Below are 23407 nucleotides of genomic sequence, written 5' to 3' on the forward strand. Positions count from 1 at the left end.
GAAACTGCCATATGTATTATTGATGCTGTTTATTCCATTCATCCATTCATTGGAACAAAGCGAGGTTGAGAGCTGGAGAGCTGTAGGGAGGGAATTCCAGAACTTTGGGCCTAGGCACCTGAAGGCATGGCCACCGATGGTGGACGATTAAGATCAGGGATGCTCAAGAGGCCGGAATTAGAGGACCGCAGATATCGGAGGGTTGTAGGGCTGGAGGAGATAGGGAGAGGCCAGGTCATTGAAGGATTTGAAAACATGAATGAGAATTTTAAAATTGAGGCATTGCTTAACTGGGAGCCAGTGTATCTTAGCAAACACAGGGAAGGGGTAAACAGGATTTGGTGCAAGTTAGGACACAGGCAGCAAAATTTTGGTTGACCTCAAGTTTACAGAGGGTAGAATGTGGGAGGCCAGCCAGGAGTACATTAGAATAAATCAAGTCTGGAGGTAACAATGACATGGTTGAGGGTTTCAGCAGCAGATCAGCTGAAGCAGGGATGAAGTCAAGTGATGTTACAGAGGTGGAATAGGCAGTCTAAGTGAAGGCGTGGATATGTGGTTGAAAGTTTATCACAAGATCAAACATGACACCGAGGTTGTGAACAGTCTCAGACAGTTGTCAGGGAGAGGGATGAAGTCAGTGGCCAGGGAGCGAAGTTTGTGGCGGTGACCAAGGATACTGTCTTTAGACTTCTCAATATTTAATTGGAGGAAATTTCTGCCTATCTGGTACTGGATGCTGGTGAAGCAGCCTGACAATTGAGAGACCAAGCTGAGTGCCACCTGGACGATGCTGGAAAGGCGTTGCAAGATGATGGCGTGATCAACTGTGTCAAAGGCTGCAGACAGGTCGAGAAGGATGAGGAAGGTTAATTTGCCTTTGCCACAGTCACACAGGATGCCATGTGCTTCTTTGAGAAGAGCCATTTCGGTACTGTGGCAGGAGCGGAAACCTGATTGGAGGGATTCAAACATGGAGTTCCAGGAAAGGTGGGCATGAATTTGGGAGGCGAAAACATGCTCAAGGACAGTGGAGAGGAAAGGGAGGTTAGAGATGGGAATGGTAGTTTGCAGGGGCGGAGGGGGTCAAGGTTTTTTGAGAGGGGTGATGTCAGCAGATGACGGTTCCCATGTTAGCCGACACTGGAATCCCCAAATTGCCAATTGAAAATTTCGAAACCAAGATTGATAGGTTTTTGTTAGTCAAGGGTATTAATGGTTATGGAACCAAGGTGGTAGATGGAGTTAGGATACTATCAGCCTTCATCTAACTAAATGGCAGAACAGGCTCCATAGGCGGAATGGTCTCCTCCTGATCCTATATTCCTATCCAACTGTCCAAATAAACCACATCCATGTTAAAAGTTCACTATATTTAAAAAATGTTAAGCACTTTTATTTCAGTAGCTCTAACTAAAATCACCAGTGGTAAAATGCAGGATCCTAAAAGGTACTATCAAAAAAAATTATCGATGCATGAAACTCCCAATTGCCACAGCCTGCTTACTGAAAATGACAAAGAATCATTTAAACAGGACTCCCCCAAAGACTTAACTGGATAAAGCAGTGATTATCAAAGGCACACAGTTCAGGAAAAATAACCTATGCAAGCTCTGACAAAAAGGGTAAAAAAAAGAGTTTCTTTAAAGAATCATTATTCTTAAAATGTTTTTAGTCTGCCTTTCCAATCATGCTCATTGAGCAATGTCAATCACCAGGTGCTGCAAAATGATCCAATGCTTTTCCTATTCCCACACAAAGCTCTTCCACTGCACTCCATTGGCTGCCTTCTCCATTGAGACAGTCAGACTTGCTATTCAGACTTAAATTCAAAGGGAAGCAAAATTTTGGAACAACTGATAAATTGTGCAACACGAGTGACACTGTTTGGGAATACAGGAGACAGGGCTCCCTGCTGTGAAATGCCCTCACTTGCTCCCTTTATAGTGAATTAAGTGCTAAGCTTGTGCAAGATCCACGTGGCAACTCTAAAGTAAATTTGTCAGATTTGCTGAGGATGGCAGACAGGACAACCGTGCTTTTTTTTTTAAGTGAAGTCTTCTTAGTGATTGGCTTCAACGAATCCAGCATGTTCACTGTGGTGCTGCTGCTCAATGTGAGAGGGGTACGGGCCAAAATTTGCCAGCATTACCAGGGGTACGGCATAATAGAAAAGTAATTGATCATTAGATTACATAGAATTACATAGTATTTGCAGCACAGCAACAGGCCATTTGGCCTAACTGTTCCATGTTAGTATTTATGCTCTACACAAGCCTCCTCCCAGCCTATTTCATCTAACTCTATCAGCATAAATTCTATTTCTTTATCCCTCATATGCATATCTAGTTTCCCCTTAAATGCATCTATGTCATCCACCTCAACTACTCCTGTGGCAACAAATTTTGCATTCTCACCACCTAGTTCCTCCTGAATTTCCTATTGGATTTATTTGTGGCTACCTTATATTTATGGCCCGCAGTTTTGAACTCCCCCATGCCTATCCTATTAAACTTCTTCATAATACTAAAGACCTTGATCAGGTCACCCCTCAGCCTTCTCCTTTCTAGAGAAAAGAGGCAGCCTGTTCAATCTTTCCTGATAGGTATAACTTCTCACGTGAAGACTGGTCAGCTGGATTAGGGGTAACTGGATAAAATGGCAAAGAAAAAAGAAAAAAGAAAAAAATTTCTGCCTGTTGTCATTTTCACTAACCAAATGCTTTCATTTTTCCCTTTTACGTATGTGTGAAGCAGCATATAGTGCGGATGCAGATTCAAATTTATACAGAGCCCAGGGCTCTGCAATTTACATTTAATCACATCTCTTCAGAGCACTGCAACCTGAGTCACAGCAGTGTCTTCAATTGTCATGGATACCTCAGTATCATAACATTGGCTCGATGCATATGGGATTTAGCTTTGTGCCGGGCGTAGGGGAAGACGGCGGGGGTGGGAGGAAACTGAATAGAGATCAATGATGCTGGGGGGCTGGAGGTGGGGGAAGACAATAATTTTTAATGTAAAAGATGCTTTAATACTGATGTTGGTTTATTTAACATTCTAGAAGACCTGTATCTGTGAGCAAGTTCTGACCTTATACTATTAAACCTGTCACTCTCACCTCCAATGGCAAAATAGAACCCCAATGAAAAGCAACAAGTTTGCCATTGGCCTAACAGCTGGAATCAGTACAAACAAGCCCCTCCAAATCAAACTAAAATGGTGCCAGTATGAAAGTGTCTTTAAAGTACTCCAGTCCTCCATGCAGGACAATACTAATAGTATGAAAGCATTGAGTAAATAATTCACAGTTTATTTTCCTTTCTTGCCCCTTCAAAATTGAGTCCCGTAGCTGGGAGGTGTTCCACTGATATTATCAATGATTGTGGATAACTCCATGACCAATATCCAAGCTGGCGAAATCTGGTAATACTCCAGGCCTGCAGTTAACATATTTTATCAGCTGGGGACTGGAAAGCAATTCTTCCTGGTGAAGAATGATACATATGTGAAAGTTTTGTCTGTTGTCTAATTATAGGAAGAGATTGTAACTTTACTCACTAGCTCTTCCCATGCTTCTATACAATCTGCAGGCTTGACCTCACTTCACTTCTGCCTTGTCATTTAATTTCATATTCAACCTTGGTGATGTCCTCTATTGGGACCTTGGCCACCAACTGAGCCATCGGGAGAGATTCACCACACCACCCCCCACACAAATAGTTTAGTCTGACCAAACAAGTCACAAAAAAAATATACACAACTCATCTAAACAAGAACGTTCTACAGTTGCACAAGCCAAGATGGTACTATTTATCAGAAGGTCTTTGCTGTACATTGATGGTTTCAGCTGGTTCTCCAGTTGCACAAGCCAAGATGGTACTATTTATCAGAAGGTCTTTGCTGTACATTGATGGTTTCAGCTGGTTCTCCAGTTGCTCAGCAAGGCTACTGCTTGGCAGGACAGTGAACAAAGTCAATTGCTGATTTGATTGCTAGGGTACTAGCATTAGAATCTAAAACTTTGCTGGCAGATACTAAATGGATTGTACATTAAGTAGAAGCCCTGCTTAACTCAACACCTAACTGATTCTCTAGTATACTCTTAAAGGGGTCATGTTTCATCTCACCTTCTGCATAGAAGTCGCTTTTAAAATAGAACACAAGGATGAAGCCATTTTAAAGATAGACTTGTACTTTTTTCAAACAATTTCACATGGGAAAGGATAGAGGCAGCATGGAGATTAGGTTCATGGTTTGCTAGTTATGACAATTAATCACAAAACCGAATTTTAATGTTAGTGAGCTTATTTAATGCATCGGAACCAAGCACTTTAGGTAAAATGATCATAAAGGTAGATGGAGGAAGGAAGTAGAAGCTAGCTACCCGACCCGAACCCGATGAGACCCGATGACAAGGTTTGGGTCCGGGTCAGGTTGGGCCCATCTTCCAGGGCCGGCTTTCGGGCTCGGGTTGGGTCAGGCCGGACACATATGGTAAGTGCTCTGCCGGTAAGTATTAAAAATAAAAAACTTACCTGAGCTGGAAGTCCAGGACGAAACTGAGTCTGCGCAGTGAGTGAGTGACGTCACTATGACTTCATTGTGCATGCGTTGCAGCTTCTTGCAGGTTTGGTGTCAGGAAGGTAAGTAAAGGGATGGTCGGGTCGGACTCGGGGAAAAATTGGAGGGACTCGGGCTGGGTCGGGCTGAGGTCCGCAGTGGTTCGATCAGGTTCTTTTTCCTGACCTAAAGCAGGCCTCTAGTAGGAAGGGCATTCGGCCCATCTTAGCTCACTTATCCAACAGGGATTTACAGCCCCAATATCACAGGACCTAAATCCTTTTTAAAACTGGTGCCGGTGCGCGCTTCTGGCAACAGTTTCTGAAGTGCAGGTCTCTCTCAGCCACGGGAAAATCCAATGTAAATCCACCATTTTCACCAAATCTGGCCACTAGGAAGATCCGCTTTGTATCAATTTTCCTGACACAAGAACACAAGAAATAGGAGCAGAAGTAGATCCATATGGCTCATCTAGCCTGCTTCACCATTCAATATGATCATGGCTGCTCTCGGACTTTAATTCCACTTTCCTGCATGCTCTCTATTTCCCTTGATTCTCTGCGAGACAAAAAATCCATCTATTCCAGCCTTAAATGTATTCAATGATGGAGCATCCACAACCCTCTGGGGCAGAGAATTCCAAAGATTCACAACCCTTTGAGTACAGTAATTTCTCATCTCAGTCCTGAATGATCGGCCCCTTATCCTGAGACTGTCCAGATTTCCTGACCAGTGAGAACATTCTCTCAGCTTCTACCCTATCAAGCCCTTTCAGAATCTTGTATGTCTCAATTAGATTGCCTCTCATTCTTCTAAATTCCAGAGAATAGAGGCCCAATTCACTCAGCCTCTCATTATCGGACAAGCCCCCTAATCCCAGGGACCAATTCAGTAAATCTTCGCTGCACTGCCTCCAGTGCAAGTATATCCTTTCTTAAATGTGGAGACCAAAACTGCACACAGTATTCCACGCATGGTCTCACCAAAGCCCTGTACAATCTTAGTAAGACTTCTTTATTCCTGTACTCCAATCCCCTTGCAATAAAGGCCAACATGCCATTTGCCTTCCTAATAGCCTGCTGCACCTGCATGTTAACTTTGTGCATTCCTTGTATGAATACCCCAAGTCTCTCTGAACCTCAACACTTACTAGTTTCACACCTTTTAAAAAATATTCTGTTTTTCTATTTTTATGACTAAAGTGAACAACTTCACACTTCCCTACATTATACTCCATTTTCCATCTTGTTGCCCACTCACTTAACCTGTCTATATCTCTTTGCAGTCTCTCTATGTCCACCCCACAGCTTACTTTTCCACTGAGCTTTGTATCATCAGCAAACTTAGATACATTACTCTCTGCCTCTTCATCCAAGTCATTAATATAGTGTAAATAGCAGAGGCCCCAGTACTGATCCTTGCAGCACCCCACTATTCACTGTCTGCCAACTTGAAAATGCCCCATTTATACCCACTCTCTGCTTCCTGTCTGTTAACCAATCCTCTATCCACGCTAATATATTACCCCCAACACTATGAGCCCTTATCTTGCCTATTAATCTTTTATGTGGCACTTTATCGAATGCCTTTTGAAAATCCAGGTATACTACATCTACTGGTTCCCTTTTATCTACCCAACTAGTTACATCCGCACAAAACTCTAATAAATTTGTCAAACAGGATCTCCCTTTAGTAAAACCATGCTGACTTGTTCTAATCATACTGTGCTTTCCCAAGTGTAATGTTAAGACTTCTTTCATAATAGTTTCCAGCATCTTCCCAATGACTGATGTTAGGCTAACTGGCCTCTAGTTCCCCATTTTCTCTCTACCTCTTTTCTTAAAAAGCGGCGTAACACTTGCCAACTTCCAATGTGACGGGACCATTCCTGAATCTAAGGAATTCTGGAAAATCATAGCCAGTGCATCCACTATCTCTGCAGTTATCTCTTTTAGAACCCGAGGATGTAGGCCATCTGGTCCTGGAGACTTGTCAGATTTTAGTTCCTCAAGTTTCTCCAATACTTTTGCTCGACTGATATCAATATCCTTAATTTCCTCACTCTTTTTAGCCCCTAGGTTACTGCCTATTTCTGGTATGGAACTTGTGTCTTCTACTGTGAAGACAAACACAAAATATTTGTTCAATGCCGCTGCCATTTCCTCATTCCCCATGATGATTTCTCCTGTCTCTGCCTCTAAGGGACCAATGTCTACTTTAGCTACTCTCTTCCTTTTTATGTACTTATAAAAGCTCTTACAATCTGTTTTTATATCGCTGGTCAGTTTACTCTCATTCTACTTTTTCCCTTTCATCAACTTTTTGGTGGCCCTTTGCTAGCTTCTAAAACATTCCCAATCCTCAGACTTGCTACTATATTTTGCAACATTGTAAGCCTCTTCTTTTAGTCTAATAATCTCCTTAACTTCCTAAGTGAGCCATGGATGGATCTTTCTGGACGAGTTTTTGAACGGAATGTATTTTTGTTGAACTCTTTGAATTGTTTCTTTAAATGTTTCCCACTGTTTATTTACCTCCATACCTTCTAGTCTATTTACCCAATTAACCTTAGCCAGTTCTCCCCTCATACCTTCATAATTGGCTTTAAGTTTAAGATTCTTGTTTGTGATTGAAATGTGTCACTTTCCAACTTAACATGAAATTCAATGGTATTTTGATCACTATTTCCCAGTGGATCTTTTACTATGACTTTGTTTATTAACCCTGCTTCATTACACAATACGAGATCGAAGATAACTTTATCCCTAGTTGGTTCTACAACGTATTGCTCCAATTGTCACGAAAGCTTTCTATGGCTGTATTTGGCAGAGCCAGCAAGAATGCACTGGGAATGATGATGCAAATGCTTCACTGATCTATCATGATAATAATCAGTTTTATCTGTCCGGAATATTTTGACAGGTCAGTTTAAGGGTCAAATCTGTTGGGAGGGTTTATTTGGTAGGTGGTGCCTGGTGCACACAGAGGCACGTGGGGTGCATGGAGGACTGGAGCTTGTGACGCTCACGCGGCTGCCAACAGTTGGTGGCAGAGGCGGCAGCAGAGTGGGGGGTGCTGGTAAAGAACAAAAACAGCAGAAGGTAAGGGGAACCCAACAACTAAGTTACTGGAGAGATTGGTTCCATGATGGATGGGATGCGATCGATTGGGATGGCAAGACCGAGAAGGGGGGTGCATGGGAGGGATGGAAAGAATATGGTGGGGATGGCATGGGAAGGATGGAAGAGATGATGGAATTGGTTAGGTGCGGCAAATGGTGGGACAATTATTTGATACAAACTTATTCTTTGTGCTAAAAATGACGATTCATTAGATTTGAATGAAAAAGCTGTCAGGTGAATTGAAATACATCAGCGTTGATTCTATAGATGAAGACAATGATAACAGTCTTTACCCTTCAGTTTCTACACAGTCCAATTCCAATGGGCATGCCACTGCACAAACATAGACTCAAGGAAGGAGCAGTTATAATATTGCTACAAACCTTGAATTCTAAACAAGGGCTTTGTCATGAAACAAGATTGGTGGTGAGGAAGCAGTGTTCTTTGATGATAGATGCTGAAATTATAACAAGCAGATTTAAAGCACAGTGTTTATTCCCGAATAATACTGAGCTCATCAGGTGTAAACCTACCTTTTCAACTCGGGAGAAAACAGTTCTCAATTAGACTTTCATATTCTATGACTATAAACAAGTCACAAGATCAGACTCATGACAAAATTTGTATTTATATTCCTAGGCCTGTTTTCACGCTTGGACAGCCTTATGTACCTTTTCTCAAAGTGAGAAGTTTTGATTGTTAAAAGTCTTTGGTGAAAGAATAACTAGAATCTTGTATTTAATGAAATACTGTTGCAACAAAGATACTAATTTGACCACAAATGTTTTGCGGGTCTCTGCTAGTATCAGTATAAAAGCAACTTAACTATTCCCTAAGGTTCCTTATACAACCCTAACTCATCATTCTTAACATATGTTTGAATATGGGTAATATTTATTGTGTGACACTCTTAAACCTTCGCCTTGATTTGCTCCCACCGCTCATAACTAGTGACTTCACACTGAAAATTGGCATTCCGGTTTGGTGCAGCTGTAATAACTCAAGAAGCTTGATGACATCCAGGGCAGGGTACTTACTTGCATGTGTCTCTACCACTGGAATCAATATTCAACCCTGCCTTCTCCAGCATTTTCTGGCTGCAGAATGTTTATCTAAAGGATTTGTTGCAGCAACCTACCAAGGATGCTTCAGATAGCAGCTCTCTCTCCACAACCTCTGCTACCGAGAAGGGCAAATGCAGCAATATCATGGAAATTCCGTCACTTACAAGTCACACACCGCCCTGCCATGGACAGTCCACCCATCATTCAACGTTGCTCGTCAATATCCTGGAATTCCTTACCTAACACAGTTGGGGGGAGCAGTATGGGCACATGTTACAAAGAGAAGGTTCACCACCACCTGGAATGGACAATAAATGTAGATTGGCTAGCTTCACCCTCACAGAAAGCAAACACTGAAAAGACAATTAGAATTCTGTCCACTGATTGAAAGCTTTCAATACTGGAGCCCATGAACAGATAAGGCAGCTAAAATCTCCAACACCACCTGTTACTTATACTAATACTTTAGTGAGACAAAAACTAGGCCAAATTGGAAAAGTTTCAGCTCCTCTTCCTAGGTCCCAATTCGTTTGTTGTTTATCACTGGATCTGCTTCTCAGACTAGTGGGAGTGTTCTGTCCCTCTGTTCCTGTGACAGTCTCTAAACACATCAATGTCATCACTCCTATAAGCTCACTGACTGGATGGATGCTTGTAATATTTCATCACAGGGGCATAACTGTTTGGGTGTGTGGAAAGTAGGCAGAACATTATTTAATAAAAGCAAAATACTGCGGATGCTGGAAATCTGAAATAAAAAAAAGAAATGCTGGAAATACTCAGCAGGTCTGGCAGCATCTGTGGTGAGAGAAGCAGAGTTAACATTTCAGGTCAGTGACCCTTCTTCAGAACTGCAAAATTCCAGTGTCGGGGTCAGTAGAGCAGCTGAAGTGAGGCAGCTGCAGATTTATTTAAGTTGTGTGAACCGCCTGACTCTGGAGACCCCTGCAATGTCAGGAACACAGGTTACTTGTGGATCAATGCTGTAACATCATTTAAAAGGAAGTTGGATAAAGATTTAGAAAGGAAAGATATAACAGGAGGCAGGGAAGTGAGATTAGAACACATGGTCCATCTCCGACACTTCCCCTCATCTTTACATGGTCCATCTCCGACACTTCCCTTCCTCGACTTCTCTATCTCCATCTCTGGGGATAGGCTGTCTATTAATATCCAATATAAGCCCACCGACTCCCATAGCTACCTCTATACACTTCTTTGCACCCTGCCTCCTGTAAGGACTCCATTCCATTCTCTCAGTTTCTCCGTCTCCGACGCATCTGCTCTGATGATGTTACCTTCCATGACAGCACTTCTGATAAATTGCCACTAGTATAGGTAGGTGGTAGGGAAATATAGGGACAGGTGGGGATGTGGTAGGAATATGGGATTAGTGTAGTATTAGTATAAATGGGTGGTTGATGGTCGGCACAGACTCGGTGGGCCGAAGGGCCTGTTTCAGTGCTGTATCTCTAAACTAAACTAAACTAAACATGTCTTCCTTTTTCCTCAACTGAGGATTCCCGCCCACTGTGGTTGACAGGGCCCTCAACCGTGTCCGGCCCATTTCCCGCACCTCTACCCTCACCCCTTCCCCTCCCAGAACCGCGACAGGGTTCCCCTTGTCCTCACTTTCCAACCTATCAAAAATGATGCTTTCTTTAGGGACACCAAGCTTTTCCAGCTGTTGAGAAACAGCCTCCATCATTGGAGGTGGACCACAAATGTAACAGAGGCTATCCTTTGACACATGTGCCATAGTCCTTTCCATATCCAAATGATCATCCTCCGCCATTTCCACCACCTCCAGCGTGATGCCACTACCAAACGCATCTTCTCTTCCCTTCCGCTGTCAGCATTCCAAAGGGATCTTTCCCTCCGTGACACCCTGGTCCATTCCTCCATTACACCCACCACCTCGTCCCCTTCCCATGGCACCTTCCCCTGCAATTGCAGGAGGTATAATAGCTGCCCATTTACCTCCTCTCTCCTCATTATCCAAGGCCCCAAACACTCCTGTGATTTAACGATTTACTTGTACTTCTTTCAATGTAGTATATTGTATTTGCTGCTCACAGTGCGGTCTCCTCTACATTGTGGAGACCAAACGCAGACTGGGTGACTGCTTTGCGGAACACCTCCGCTCAGTCCGAAAGCATGACCCGAGCTTCTGGTTGCTTGCCATTTCAACACTTTCCCCCCCCCCTGCTCTCATGCTCACATCTCTGTCCTGGGATTGCTGCAGTGTTCCAGTGAACATCAATGCAAGCTCAAGGAACAGGATCCCATTTACCAATTAGGCACACTACAGCCTTCCAGACTGAACATTGAGTTCAATAATTTCAGAGCATGACGGGCCCCCCATTTTACTTTTATTTTCAGTTATTTTTTTCTTTTTCCTTTTTTTTGTGTTTATTTTATTTCATCTTAGTTTGTTCAGTTTGCTTACCCGCTGTTTTTTTCATGTTTGTACTTGCGGCTGTTCAATTTTCAGTCCGTTAACACCCTATCTGTACTAATGCTTTGTCTTTCAACACACCATTAACATATTGTTTGCCTTTGCTCCACGACCTTCTGGTCAGCTATTCTGTGACCTTGTCCTATCTACACCTTCTCCTTTGTTATCTCTTGCCCCACCTCCGCTTTACTTGCTTATAACCTTTTACATTTCTAATATTTGCCAGAACATTATTTAAGCTGTTTTCATGTACCAAAAACAAAGATGTAAAAAAAAAACAAATCGAGGAAACCCTCATCATAAAGTATAAATTTCCAAAAAAACCAGCACAAAAGCTGCCAACTCTCATCTATTTTTTCCTTGACTCTGATCTCCTTTCATTGGATTATCAGCTTTAGGTAAACACAACAGAATGACACTGTCTCTGTACAATCAGGTGAGAAGGTTCCCTCTCCATGTCTCTGTCGGCTCAGCAGGAACGACTGGGGGTGGGAGAGGGAAGACCAGAGATCTGAGGTAGCTGACGTATCAGCAAACATCTCATTCCTTATGGCGAATTCCACAGGTACTTGGGATTTACAAAGATGTCACTCTGTCAAACCGCACTCCAGGCACAGATCCTGAATGTGAACCAGAGAGCAAGGCTATGCTAATTAACTCACTAATTAGAAAAAGCAAAGGACTGATGAATCAACTTCTGACTTGAGTGCATTTGGGCTCACCACAGTAAGTGGGTCAGACTATGTCATTCAGCTCCAATCCTGAAGGAGACTGCTGAGACTGTCACAATGACACACATCTATTTTTGGTCCTCTGTTTATTACCTGGCCAACAGGCAAATATTTGTGCTTGGGGAAAAATAATGGAACAAACAAGTCAAAAAAAAACTTTAAAACCTCATTTTTAATGCATGCGCTTAGACAGTCAGTGTTGGCGGCTCATTCGTCTGTGCAGAGGACAGAGCTCAGTCTCATCCTGTCCATTTGTGGGCAGTTTGTAACAAGAGTTGTAAACAATGATCAGGAGTAGGAACTATGGCTGACTTTGTCTCCCTTAACCCACAGAATTCCAAAATTGTTACAGCACAGGAGGCCAACATTCAGCCTGTTGTGTCTGCGCCAACTCTCTGAAAGAGCAGTTTCACTTAGTGCCACGCCCCAGCCTTCTCCAGTTTCCCCTTAGCCCTGCACATTCTTCACTTTCAGATAACAATCCAATTCCCTCTTGATTGCCTCAATTGAATCTGCCTCCACCACTCTCAGGCAGTGCATTCTAGATCCTAACCGCTCGCTGTATGAAAAAGTTTTTCCTCATGTCGCTATTGCTTCTTTTACCACTTACCTTAAATCTGTGCTCTCTTGTTCTCGATCTCCCCACCAATGGGAAAGTTTTCTCCTATCTAACCTATCCAGACTCATGACTTTGAATACCTCTATCAAATCTCCTCTCAACCCTCTCTTCTCCAAAGAAAACAGTCCCAACTTCTCCAATCTATCCACGTGACTGGTTCCAGGGGTGAGGAACTTCATTCTTGTGAACCTTTTCTGTACTCGCTCCAATGTCTTCACATCTTTCCTAAAGCGTGGTGCCCAGAACTGGACACAATACACCAGTTGAGGCCGTACCAGTGTTCTATCCAAGTTTAACATAACTTTCTTGCTTTTGTACTCAATGTCCCTATTAATGAAGCCTAGGATGTTTTATGGTCTATTAACTGCTCTCTCAAACTGTCCTGCCACCTTCAATGATTTATGCACATATACTCCCAACCCAGGTGTTATAGCACCCATACTGAGATCAGCTATCTTAAGACAGATTGGGGATTGAAAGTAGTCTGCGTGGTACTGAGTTAGGCATTGCCTTTCGTACTGGAGAGGTCTCGCACCCAGTTTCTCTTCACCCTACCACCATTCCTTTAAAAGTGGGAGGACAAGTTGAAAATGCTGGAAAAAGCAGATGGGATAATAGGTTTACAAATAGAGTGCAAGGACAAAAAAATTTAGGAAAATAAATAGCCTGGAGTTAGATTATATATAGTTCTGAGCACCCTACAAATATCTGAAAATGACAGGAAAAGAGCTACAGCACCATCCAATCTGTCCCACACAGTCACAACACAGATGCTTCCCACCCCATCCGGAACCACGCAATATCCTAATAGAGGTAAAAAAAAAACAGATAAGAAGCCAGAACAATTGGGGGATAGGTGAAGGGAAGCCTGGAAACATTGTTTTCCTGCAATGAGATCACATTGGTCCTCATTTATATTACAGGATACCTACATTTTTGAGATGATCTCTGCCCCAGCCTAAAACAAGTCCAGCTCTCGCCTGAAGGCATACAGTAAATCAGCGTTCACCACGCAAGCTGGCCACCTGTTCCATAGGTTTCTACTCTTTTGGAAAAGAAGAATTGCCTCACATCCATCCTAATTCGACCCTTCCATAACTTATAAGCACGGCCCCTGGTCCTCCCTAATGCATCCAATAGCAAGAACTGATCCACATAAACACAACCTAGTCCCGAAATTGTTTATCAAACTTGATCAATTCACCCGACTCTAAAGTATACAGGCCCAGCTCGTTGAGCCTTTGTTGGCAATGAAGGTGTTTTAAACAGGGAACGTTGAGATTGTTTTGCAGTAGTTTAGCATCCTCTACTGTCCTAACTTTGTCACATGTCTTGTCCAGAAACTTGCAGATCATTCCTCCAATACCTACACCTAGAGCATAACTAAGAAGTATTTAGATGAGCATTTGAAACGCCATAGCATACAAACCTAAGGGCCAAGTGCTGGAAAATGGGATTAGAATAGTTAGGTGCTTGATGGCCGGCACGGAAACAATGGGATGAAGGGCCTGTTTCTGTGCTGTATAACTCTGACTCTATAACTGAAAATAGTAAGCAGCAAAGGTCCTAATACTACAGGACCACAGGGACTACTTTGGGAAGTTTGTGAAAGCCATGGAAAGGGTACAGAACATGATGTCAACGATGAAAGGTCTTAGTTATGAGGACGGACGAGAGCACCTGGTGCTCTTCTCACTGGAATAGAGAGAGTAAGAGGAGATTTCATTAGGATGTTAAAAATTATGAAGGAATTTGTCAAGGTAAATAGAAAAAACTAATCCCACTGGTCCCTAAATCAATAGCAGAGGGGCATAAATTACCAAAAGAACTCAATTCTTTTATTTTTCAAATATTTACCCACTTCCCTGATGGATCTTGATCTACCACTACAGCTAGTAGAAAATTCCATGTCCTTACAATCCTCAGTGTAAAAAAAAACTTCCCAATTTTTCTTTTCATTTTGGTGATGTTAAGTTTATGCCATTTAGTTACTGATCAATGGAAAACATTCTTCTTGATTTACCTAATCAAAACACTTCATAATTTTGAACACTTCTATCATAACTCCTTTGAATCTTCTCTCATAAAGAGTCATCCTTGGTATCAGTTTAGTGAATCCCTTCTGCATCTGTTCAATGGTCTTGACATCCTCCCTGAAGACTCCCAAAATCAGACTATATTCTAAATGTAGACAAAACAATGATAAGCACAAGATTCACAAGAAAAATTAAAACTCTGGCGTTGGTTTCATATTGTATCCAGAATTAACAGATGCACAAAAATGGTATTTTGAAACAAATTAAAAACAGGAATTTGGCAATATACTGTGGTTTCAGCTACCTAGTTACTATAAATTTAAAACAATGCAGTCTGAAGTTTTATAAATATAACAATTTCACAAAGCCCATAGTGTGACAGAAACACTTTATATTAAATATTTAGTAGCATCTTGTTGTGATTTACCTCCTGTAGTATGAGACTTTTAAATAGCTAAAAATAGACAAAGTGTTCCTGAAATTACCACATTTGCAAGATAGCCAGAGAGATTGTCTACTGAACCACACAAACCAGAAAAGACCGAGGTTCAAACCCTTGTCTATCAGCTAGCTGAACGCTGCTGGAGCAATGATTGAGAGGCTACAATTGGTCAGAAGAAACTGCCATGGTTTCTGCTTCTGGAAGTGCATGCGTGTAAAAGGGAACAATTCACCTGCATTTAGTACTATCAAACTTGTGGTCATCTCGGCTTCAATTCCTGCTTGGGTACAGTACATGTCGTGAGAAGAGGAACAACTCACTCTGTCTGCTTCCATACTGTTCTCGTTGCTTCCAACCCCCAATGATAGCTGAAGCAACTCACCTTTGCCTTCTGGAGGACAGTACTGCCAGAGGCTGGGAATCAGAGGTCAGAATGGATTAACTATTAACACATCTGAAACTAAACTGGAGACTTGTTCTCACATCAATGACACTTCTATCCCCTCTGTGATTAATGAATAATAGCAGCACACTCCCCCCCACCCCCCCAATAGAATTGGAAGAAATTACAGTATTAAGAATTAATGGAAGATTCGATTGCAGTGGGATTATCAATTGGTCATGGCTTTTAGCACAGCCAGTGGTTTGGATTGGGATTTCTGCAATTTCTGATTTCATTCTATATTTTTGAAAATCTGCTGCAGCTTGCTGCTTGTGGTCAGTCTGAAAGCTGCTTTATAAAAAACCCTGCACTTGCTGCAGCTCACAGTAAGTTAATTTGGGTAAAGGTTACTCAGCTGGTCAAGTTATTGATCTACACTGGACTCACACCAGAATCTCTCAGCGAAAATATTAGAATGTCCCTGGACAGCAAGATTGCTTTGTGTGGGGAGCTTCTGCTGCTGTGGCTCCCTTTCCAGATGGTCAGAACATAATTTAACAGACTTTCTTGCAGCATCAAAAAAAATCAAGTGGGTCACAGGCCACCAGAGTTACTGGATGTGGTCACAGTCCTTCTAGAGTCACTACACCAGTACACTATTACCATCCGTGATGATCAATGAAAGGGGAAGGGTAGGATAGGCTTGAATGGTTTTTAAACGCTTCAAAGATCAGCACAACTTTAAAATGAAAAGGATCAAACACAGCTTTTAGATTGCAACTCAGGTTTTTGGGAGAATGATCCAACTGTACCGCTGTTATCACCTTCACTTGTATATAGTGCAGGAAGTTGCCTGGACTGTAAAGTTCATTATTTTCTATATGCGAGATCGGCAGTGACAGTTGGCCAGTATGCATGTGTGAATGTTACTATCTTGGTGCAGTCTGCTTCCTGCTCCCAGAAGCACTGGCCCCAGACCAGTAAAAGCATCTTCCTCTCTTTCCATCTTAAGAAGTCTGGCAAGTTTGCCAACACCATGTGAGAGATCCCTGCTACAGGACACAAAAGCTGAAGAAGAAAAAAATCAGCTAAAGACTGGAGAGAACTGGTCCAACTCCAGAGGGCGACTCAACTACCTGCAGCCCTCTGGCCGTGTTGTCCAAGTGCCCAGTCTTCACATGATCCCACGAAATGAGCATCAACAGACTGTTAAGTAAGTGCATGTATGCACGAGTGTGGGGCGGGGGACTGTTTTTTCTTCTTCTTAGTTCAGAAGCCTACTGTATCACCCCAAATTGCTGCCCTGGCTGAGACTAGCTAGGTGAACAGGACTGAACCCAGGAACATCCTGCAATGGCTGACTAGCAGGTGATGTATTTACCTGGGAGCTTCACAAAGCCATGCCTCAACTGTTAATACTAGTTGAAGAATTTCATCTGATTAAAGTGGGTCAAGTTTCTCCTCATACTCATTCAGCTACCCTCAGCTGGTCAGGAATATATTCTTTTCTTGTTAATTTTTCACGACAACAAATGCCACAGCAGTCTCTGCTCCAGTCAAATACATAACCCACTGTCCTGGTTATCCCTCAACCAACATCACTGGAACAGATAATCTGGCTATTATCATGTTGCTGTTTGTGGGAGCTTTCTGTTTGCAAATTGGCTGCTACGTTTCCTACAAGACAACAGTGATTACACCGCAAAAAGTACTTAAGTGCCTGTAAAGCACCTTGGGAAGTCCTGATGTCGTGAAAGATGCTATGTCAATGCATGTTTTTGTTTATGTTGAAGTTTAGGTTCTTGAGTTGCTACCCTGACAGCAAATCAATATTCTGTAATGTTGTTTGATAATATGTTTTTTTTGATAACTGAATATTGATACCACTACCCCTAATGTGTAGACTTGCCAGTTCTGTGGTTTTGGATTTAACAACAGCCTTTCAAGTTGACTGGCTGGAAATTTCGACATTGTAGAGCTGAAGGCCAAAGACTCATTTTTGGAAAAAAGAGGGATGGTACTTCTCTCCACAATGTTTTATAGTGTGGAGGCATTTATTATTAGAAGTTTCAATACATTTTCATCAGCAACAAAATAACCAAAACCCAAGTCCTGATAGCACTCCCTACTCCAGTATGGTACTTGGGAAAAGGTTTCAGCTGTAGTTGCTCAAACAATGGCCCCAAGTTAAACGACTACGAGTTAAGAATAATAAGAAAAGTTGGGGGAATGTTTACACGCAAAAAGGCAAAAATAAGTTACTAGAAATATTATTTAAGTGGAATAATGGAGTCAAGAGAAAATTAGATGTGATACAGGAGAGAGAAGTAATTGAGGAATATGGTAGAGGTAGAGTTGAACTCTGAAAATGAGGAGGGCTTTCTGGGTGTTACAATTATGTGCTATATTATATAAGGTACTATCTTTAGCTGGCGGGGGACAGACTTCTTTGTACAAAGAAAATTTGCTTGTATTGAGGATAGAAGCCTAGTTATCTTAGGGGAATGTGAAAAAGAAGTTGCTAATTTCTGACAAGAAAGGGTTAAAGAAAGAACTCCAAAGATACTGCACTGGTTTTCTGTCACAATACAATTATTTCAACAGTGGTTGGGCGAGCAATTAAGCTAAAGACCTATAAAAATACCAGAGTACTCAGGAGGAAATCAACATTTCCCCACAGAGTCTTGTCAGTGCTCAACCAGATATTTGGATGGTAGCCATGATATTGTCTAATTCCCTTAACTTTTTATTACATTTCGTCCAAATGAACTAATGCTGGAAACTTCCAACTAAATTTGCCCTGCTGAAGACACCACTATCACCACTATCTTCAGATGCCAAATGCTGGTAATTAGTGGCTTTCAATTATAGACATTCTGAGGAGGCAAAGCATGTGAATAACATTTCGAGAGATATTCAGAAAAGGAGCTGTGAAATGCTCAAGCCGAGTCTGCACAGTGTATCTACTCCAGCTGTTAAGCCTCTTCAAGTGTGAGTCCAATGAGTGCTGACAAGATGTTTGACCTTTGGGATAAGGAAGTGGCAGAAGGGAGAAAGAGAACTTACAGAAGAGAGAAGTGCCAAGCAACATTCAAATCAAAACCAACCACAATCCTGTCTTCCCTGACAACCAAACTTGAGCATTTCCCAACAGAAGCCACTGGACAGGGAATGGAAAGTTGCTATACCCATACTGCCACTCTGAGTGTACTTGTCATATATTTACGGATTTACAAAATGCACCTTTTTAAAAATAATCTTTGTTATCCTGGAGGAGAATTCAAAATTCAATTTTGCTAACATGAAGAACATGCGAGTCAGATAAAACATGAGTTAGAAGCAGAATAAAGTCCCAATCTGTTCCACCAACTCCCTCCCTTAGGTAGAGTGTTGGTTAGGTAAATTTCCACTGAGCAGTCCCAGGACATGAATTCAGGAACAGGACAGTTTGGATGCACAATACAGCTCTCTCTCTGCAGTGCATCGACAATGGGGTCAACATTATTCACCCAATCATTAACTGGCAGAAAATATAACCTGATCAAATCCAACAAGCTCTCACGACAATATTTGGGGATTTTTTATTTCCTATACTAGTTATCTAATGGGCTCTCCTAAAGAGGTTTCCAAATTAGGGTAGAACTATGGATAATCTCCAGTGCAGATTCACAGCCACTGAGATGGGTTGGGACTCCACCAAACTCATTTCACTTGAGAATCTTATAGCATTTAAACTTAGGTTGCAGAGATGAAAGGACAATATTCCTGTGCCACTTGGCCTTTTGCATGCCTTCTCAGTTCAACATCCTTATTTTCTACACATCTTGTATTATCTGCTATTCAGAATACGTAATGAAGATATTAAGCTTCCTGCTCATTTTTTCATTGCTGGTGACCAAATTTCCCCAAGTTCAGTCCCCAACTATTCTACTTACTTCCTTCGGAAAGTGAACGTCATTTCCTACAACAATTGTCATGACAGCAATAAACTTCACAGATCCAGTACTGTCTCCTGCCTCTATTGTAACAGTTCGCTCACTTGGCTGAACCTGGTTGGTTTGCAACATCAGCAGCTTATTCAACCCGAGCTGACTTCTCACCCCATTATCTCCTCCACCATAAAGACTTCCTAATTCCATGAAAAAGATTCTTCCCACACCATTTTCAGAACTGGACACAGTGTGCAGTCTGACCACAGGATGAAATCCTCCCAGTTATGCGCGATTGATTTGCGATACGGTTCAGTACGTTTTAAAATCTTTAAAAATATTTGTTTTTCCTCATTTACATAAGTGTATCACTGCGGAACAAAAATAAAAATATCGGTCAACAACAAACTCCACATTTCTGGCTGTAAAGAGAAGAAAAATATTCCAGTAAACACACAATATATCACATAGGTGTTGTAAGTCAGTAAAGGAGTTCCCCCTTGTTGCAGTGAAATATTCTTTTCCTATGGACAATCACCATGGTGCTGCTGAACCATGCTGTTTTCTGTACATTTTATGAAGCCACTTGGTAAATACTGCCAGTCTGTCAGCGGCAGTTAGGAACTCTGTCCTGGGAATGAAATAGCAAGTCTAAACTTATAAATGAGAAAATCCAAAATAAAGGAAAACTGCACACATTATATAAAAACTACAATATGCTGCTTCCCCAATTGGACTGGCTAGATGATTATATAAACAGCTCCAATACATCCCAAACTTCAAATGTATTACAGTCTTCGCCCACACTCAGTCAACTCTATTCTTCTATTGTACCTGAATATATTGAAGAAAGTAAATATTCCTACACTTTGTATGTTTGTCTCTGCTGCATAAACAGAGCTACCATGGGTTTAGCTTAGCAAAGACTTCGTACGTTAATTGCCATGATTAGCTTCAGTTTCTTTCAGCTATGGAGGTAACATGGAAAAGCCACTGAAGCATGCACCTCTACTCCCTCCCCAGCTGTAGGGTACTGACCAGTTTCAACGTCCTGCACATAGAAGTGGAGTTCATCTGTAATCTCGGTTACGAAGACAGGCTTATAGTTGGTTATGCGCTCCTTCTCCTCCGTGACTTGCAGCACCGCTTCTTCTGCTGGCTGCTCCTCATAATTAGACCAGACCTGCAATAAAGTAAAGCAGCGACTCAATACTGTAAGTTCCCCACATGTTGCAATGAATCTTTGGAATTCTCTCCCCAGAGTGCTGCGGATGCTCAGTCATTGGGTATATTCAAGACTGAGATTGATAGATTTTTGGACACTAAGAGAATCAAGGCATATGGGGATAGGGTGGGAAGGTGGAGTTGAGGTAGATGATCAGCCATGATCTTATTGAATGGCAGAGCAGGAGAAGGTCCATATGGCCTACTCCTGCTTCTTATGTTTCGAGTAGGGCCCTTCATCAGCTATCCAATATTCTCCATTTCCTTTTCTGTCAAGTTATTTGGATCTCTTATTTTGAAACCCAGATAGGTGGATATTAGCTCTCTGCACCCTAATTTAAGGAACTGCATGTATACTCAGAGAAAATTGTGATTGGACATGACGATGTAGAGCACTGGTCCCCTCACTGGTGGAATGCAGGAACTCTCCTATCCCAGTAACAAACAATGAAAGCAAGAGGAAACAACTTACATTTATACTGCACCTCATCACAGCTTTTAAATGCCCCAAAGCACTTTGCATTATATTGTAGACAATACAGCAGTCATTTTGCACATAGCAATGTCCCACAAGCAGAAATTAGATGAGTGACTAGTGAACCTGTGAATGGTGCATTTGGTTGAGGGAGGAATGGCTGGGACACCAGAAGAATTCATTGTCCTTCTTCAATGATGATTTGGCATCTTTTATATTCACCTGAGCCACTGGAATAACCAGTTTAATGCTTCATCCAGAGAATGACACCTGAGATAATGCATCATTTGCTCAGGATTTATTTTGTGTTGAAGTAATGTAGCAGGACTTGAACCCACAACATACTGTCATGGAACCGTATTTATTTTCTCTTTGGATTAAAAGAGTGTGCCTTTAAGACAGAGAGAGAAGCTTTTGGATTTCTGAGGCTCAGTGTGCCAGCTGCACTTGTTACCTAGGCCACTGCAGGAGAAAGAGGTCACATGGTGTACTGTAATAATTTAACTGTGTGTAAAAACCAGCTGAAACCAACAAAGCATGCTACTGAAAAGAGCTGTCTATTTCTCAGCAGCAATTCTGCAAGGAACAACAGGCCAAGTTAATTGCCTAAGCAGGAAAAAAAACCCATTGAAGAGACCATCTGTATTGCTGAAGTAAAGTTTTGACTGAGGGTCTGTCGGTTTTAAAATTTAAGTTTACCTATTGCTGTGCTCATGGTTGAAAGAACTGTTCGATGCCTGCTGCAGCTGAAGTGTTTTAAATGCCTATCCACTAAGAGACTACTTTCTCGAATCTGCCTGGAGACTTCGAGGGGCGTTCGTTTTCACATTAGAATACCTCACCCATCAGAAACATAACTCACAAAGACTTACATATTCATTTATTCTTAAGAAACAGCTAATTTATTTTTTAAAAACACCACTTTTAAAAACCGGTTAACTGTTAGTTTTTGAATGTATGTGTGTGTATGGAGGAGTTAGGTTAAAATAAGAAGTTATAAGATATTTAGATATAGGTTTATCTTAATAGTGTTTAAGATTTAGTTTTAATAAATAGTTAATGTGTTGTTGTCTAAAGATACCTGGTTTGGTCAGTTTTATTCTGGGAGTTACTAGTGTGCTTAATTTGGCTGTTTTCCGGTTGGGTGGAAAAACTTTAATAATATGCTGCGACCTGTGGAGTGATGGAACGGAACTGATGGTGCTTTGTACCCGTCTCAGTCCTAACAATACTAATACAGAGGCTAGAATGCTAACTACTGATCTAAGCTGAAATTTGACCTTCCCAACCTAAGACTTTAAGACTTTCACTGCTCAGAAAAATAGGGCAGTTGTTTGTGGGGGGCGGGGGAAGAAAGGAAGAGCCCAAAAGGGCTGGGGGCAGACTGCGAGAGAGACACAGCAAGAGGAAGAGAAGTGAGAGGGAGAGAGAGAGAGAAGGGGACTGCAGAGCGAAATAAAAGGGGATTGAGTAGGCGAGAAAGAGAGAGAGAGCGAGAGAGAGAGACACACACAGACAGGCTAGGGTTGTTTTCCTTAGAACAGAGGCTGAGGGGTGACTTAATTGAGGTGTACAAAATTATGACGGGCCTAGATAGAGGAGATAGGAAGGACCTGTTTCCCCTAGCGGACAGGTCAATTACCAGGTGGCACAGATTTAAGGTCATTGGTAGAAGGATTAGAGAGGACATGAGGAAAAGCTTGATCACCCAGAGGGTAATGGATGTCTGGAATTGCATATTTCCTTCCAGAATGTCCATTCACTCACAATCAAAGCCTTTGCCATCCGTTACATTATTGTCAATGATTGCACTGACATCCTGCCTTTGCTGAAGACTTGACTCAAAGGTGACAACACAAACCTTCCCCGCCTGCCAATAATTTCCTCCACCCAAATTGCAACAGTGGGACTGTGGCACTCGTCACCATTTAAAGCTCATAGAATTGAAGGCAAATTATTGACCTGGTTCGGAGATTGGTTGGGTTATAGAATATAGGAAGGAAGTGACTCATGGTGTCTGACAAGAATCTGTGCTGGGGCCTCAACTATTTACTACACTTATTAATAACCTAGATAAACAATAGAGAGCCATATATCCAAGTTTGCAGATGGCACGAAGACTGGTGGTATAACAGTGTAGAGAGTAGCATAAAATTTTAAAAAGAAAAAAAAAGACTTGCATTTATTTTTCACAACTAATGCATGCCCAAAATGTTTACCAGCCAATGAACTACTTTTGAAGTGTAGTCACTGTTGTACAGGAGGAAATGCGGCAGCTAATTTCTGTATAGCAAACTTCCACAAACAGTAATGTGATAATGACCAGATAATCTGCTTTTGTGATGTTGATTTGAGGGATA

The 23407-nt window shown here is 41.8% G+C and overlaps 1 protein-coding gene across 1 annotated transcript in view; it reads right to left on the reverse strand.

Moving 5' to 3' along the window:
* snd1 (staphylococcal nuclease and tudor domain containing 1) overlaps window positions 1-23407 on the reverse strand; it is a 1066795-nt gene that overhangs the window by 123344 nt on the left and 920044 nt on the right. The window contains exon 18 of the mRNA XM_068059385.1: window positions 20387-20531. Coding sequence (XP_067915486.1) covers window positions 20387-20531 — 145 coding nt within the window. The remainder of the gene's footprint in view (window positions 1-20386; window positions 20532-23407) is intronic.

The sequence above is a fragment of the Heterodontus francisci genome, chromosome 27 (genome assembly GCF_036365525.1).
Source record: "Heterodontus francisci isolate sHetFra1 chromosome 27, sHetFra1.hap1, whole genome shotgun sequence".
NCBI classification, from domain to species: domain Eukaryota; kingdom Metazoa; phylum Chordata; class Chondrichthyes; order Heterodontiformes; family Heterodontidae; genus Heterodontus; species Heterodontus francisci.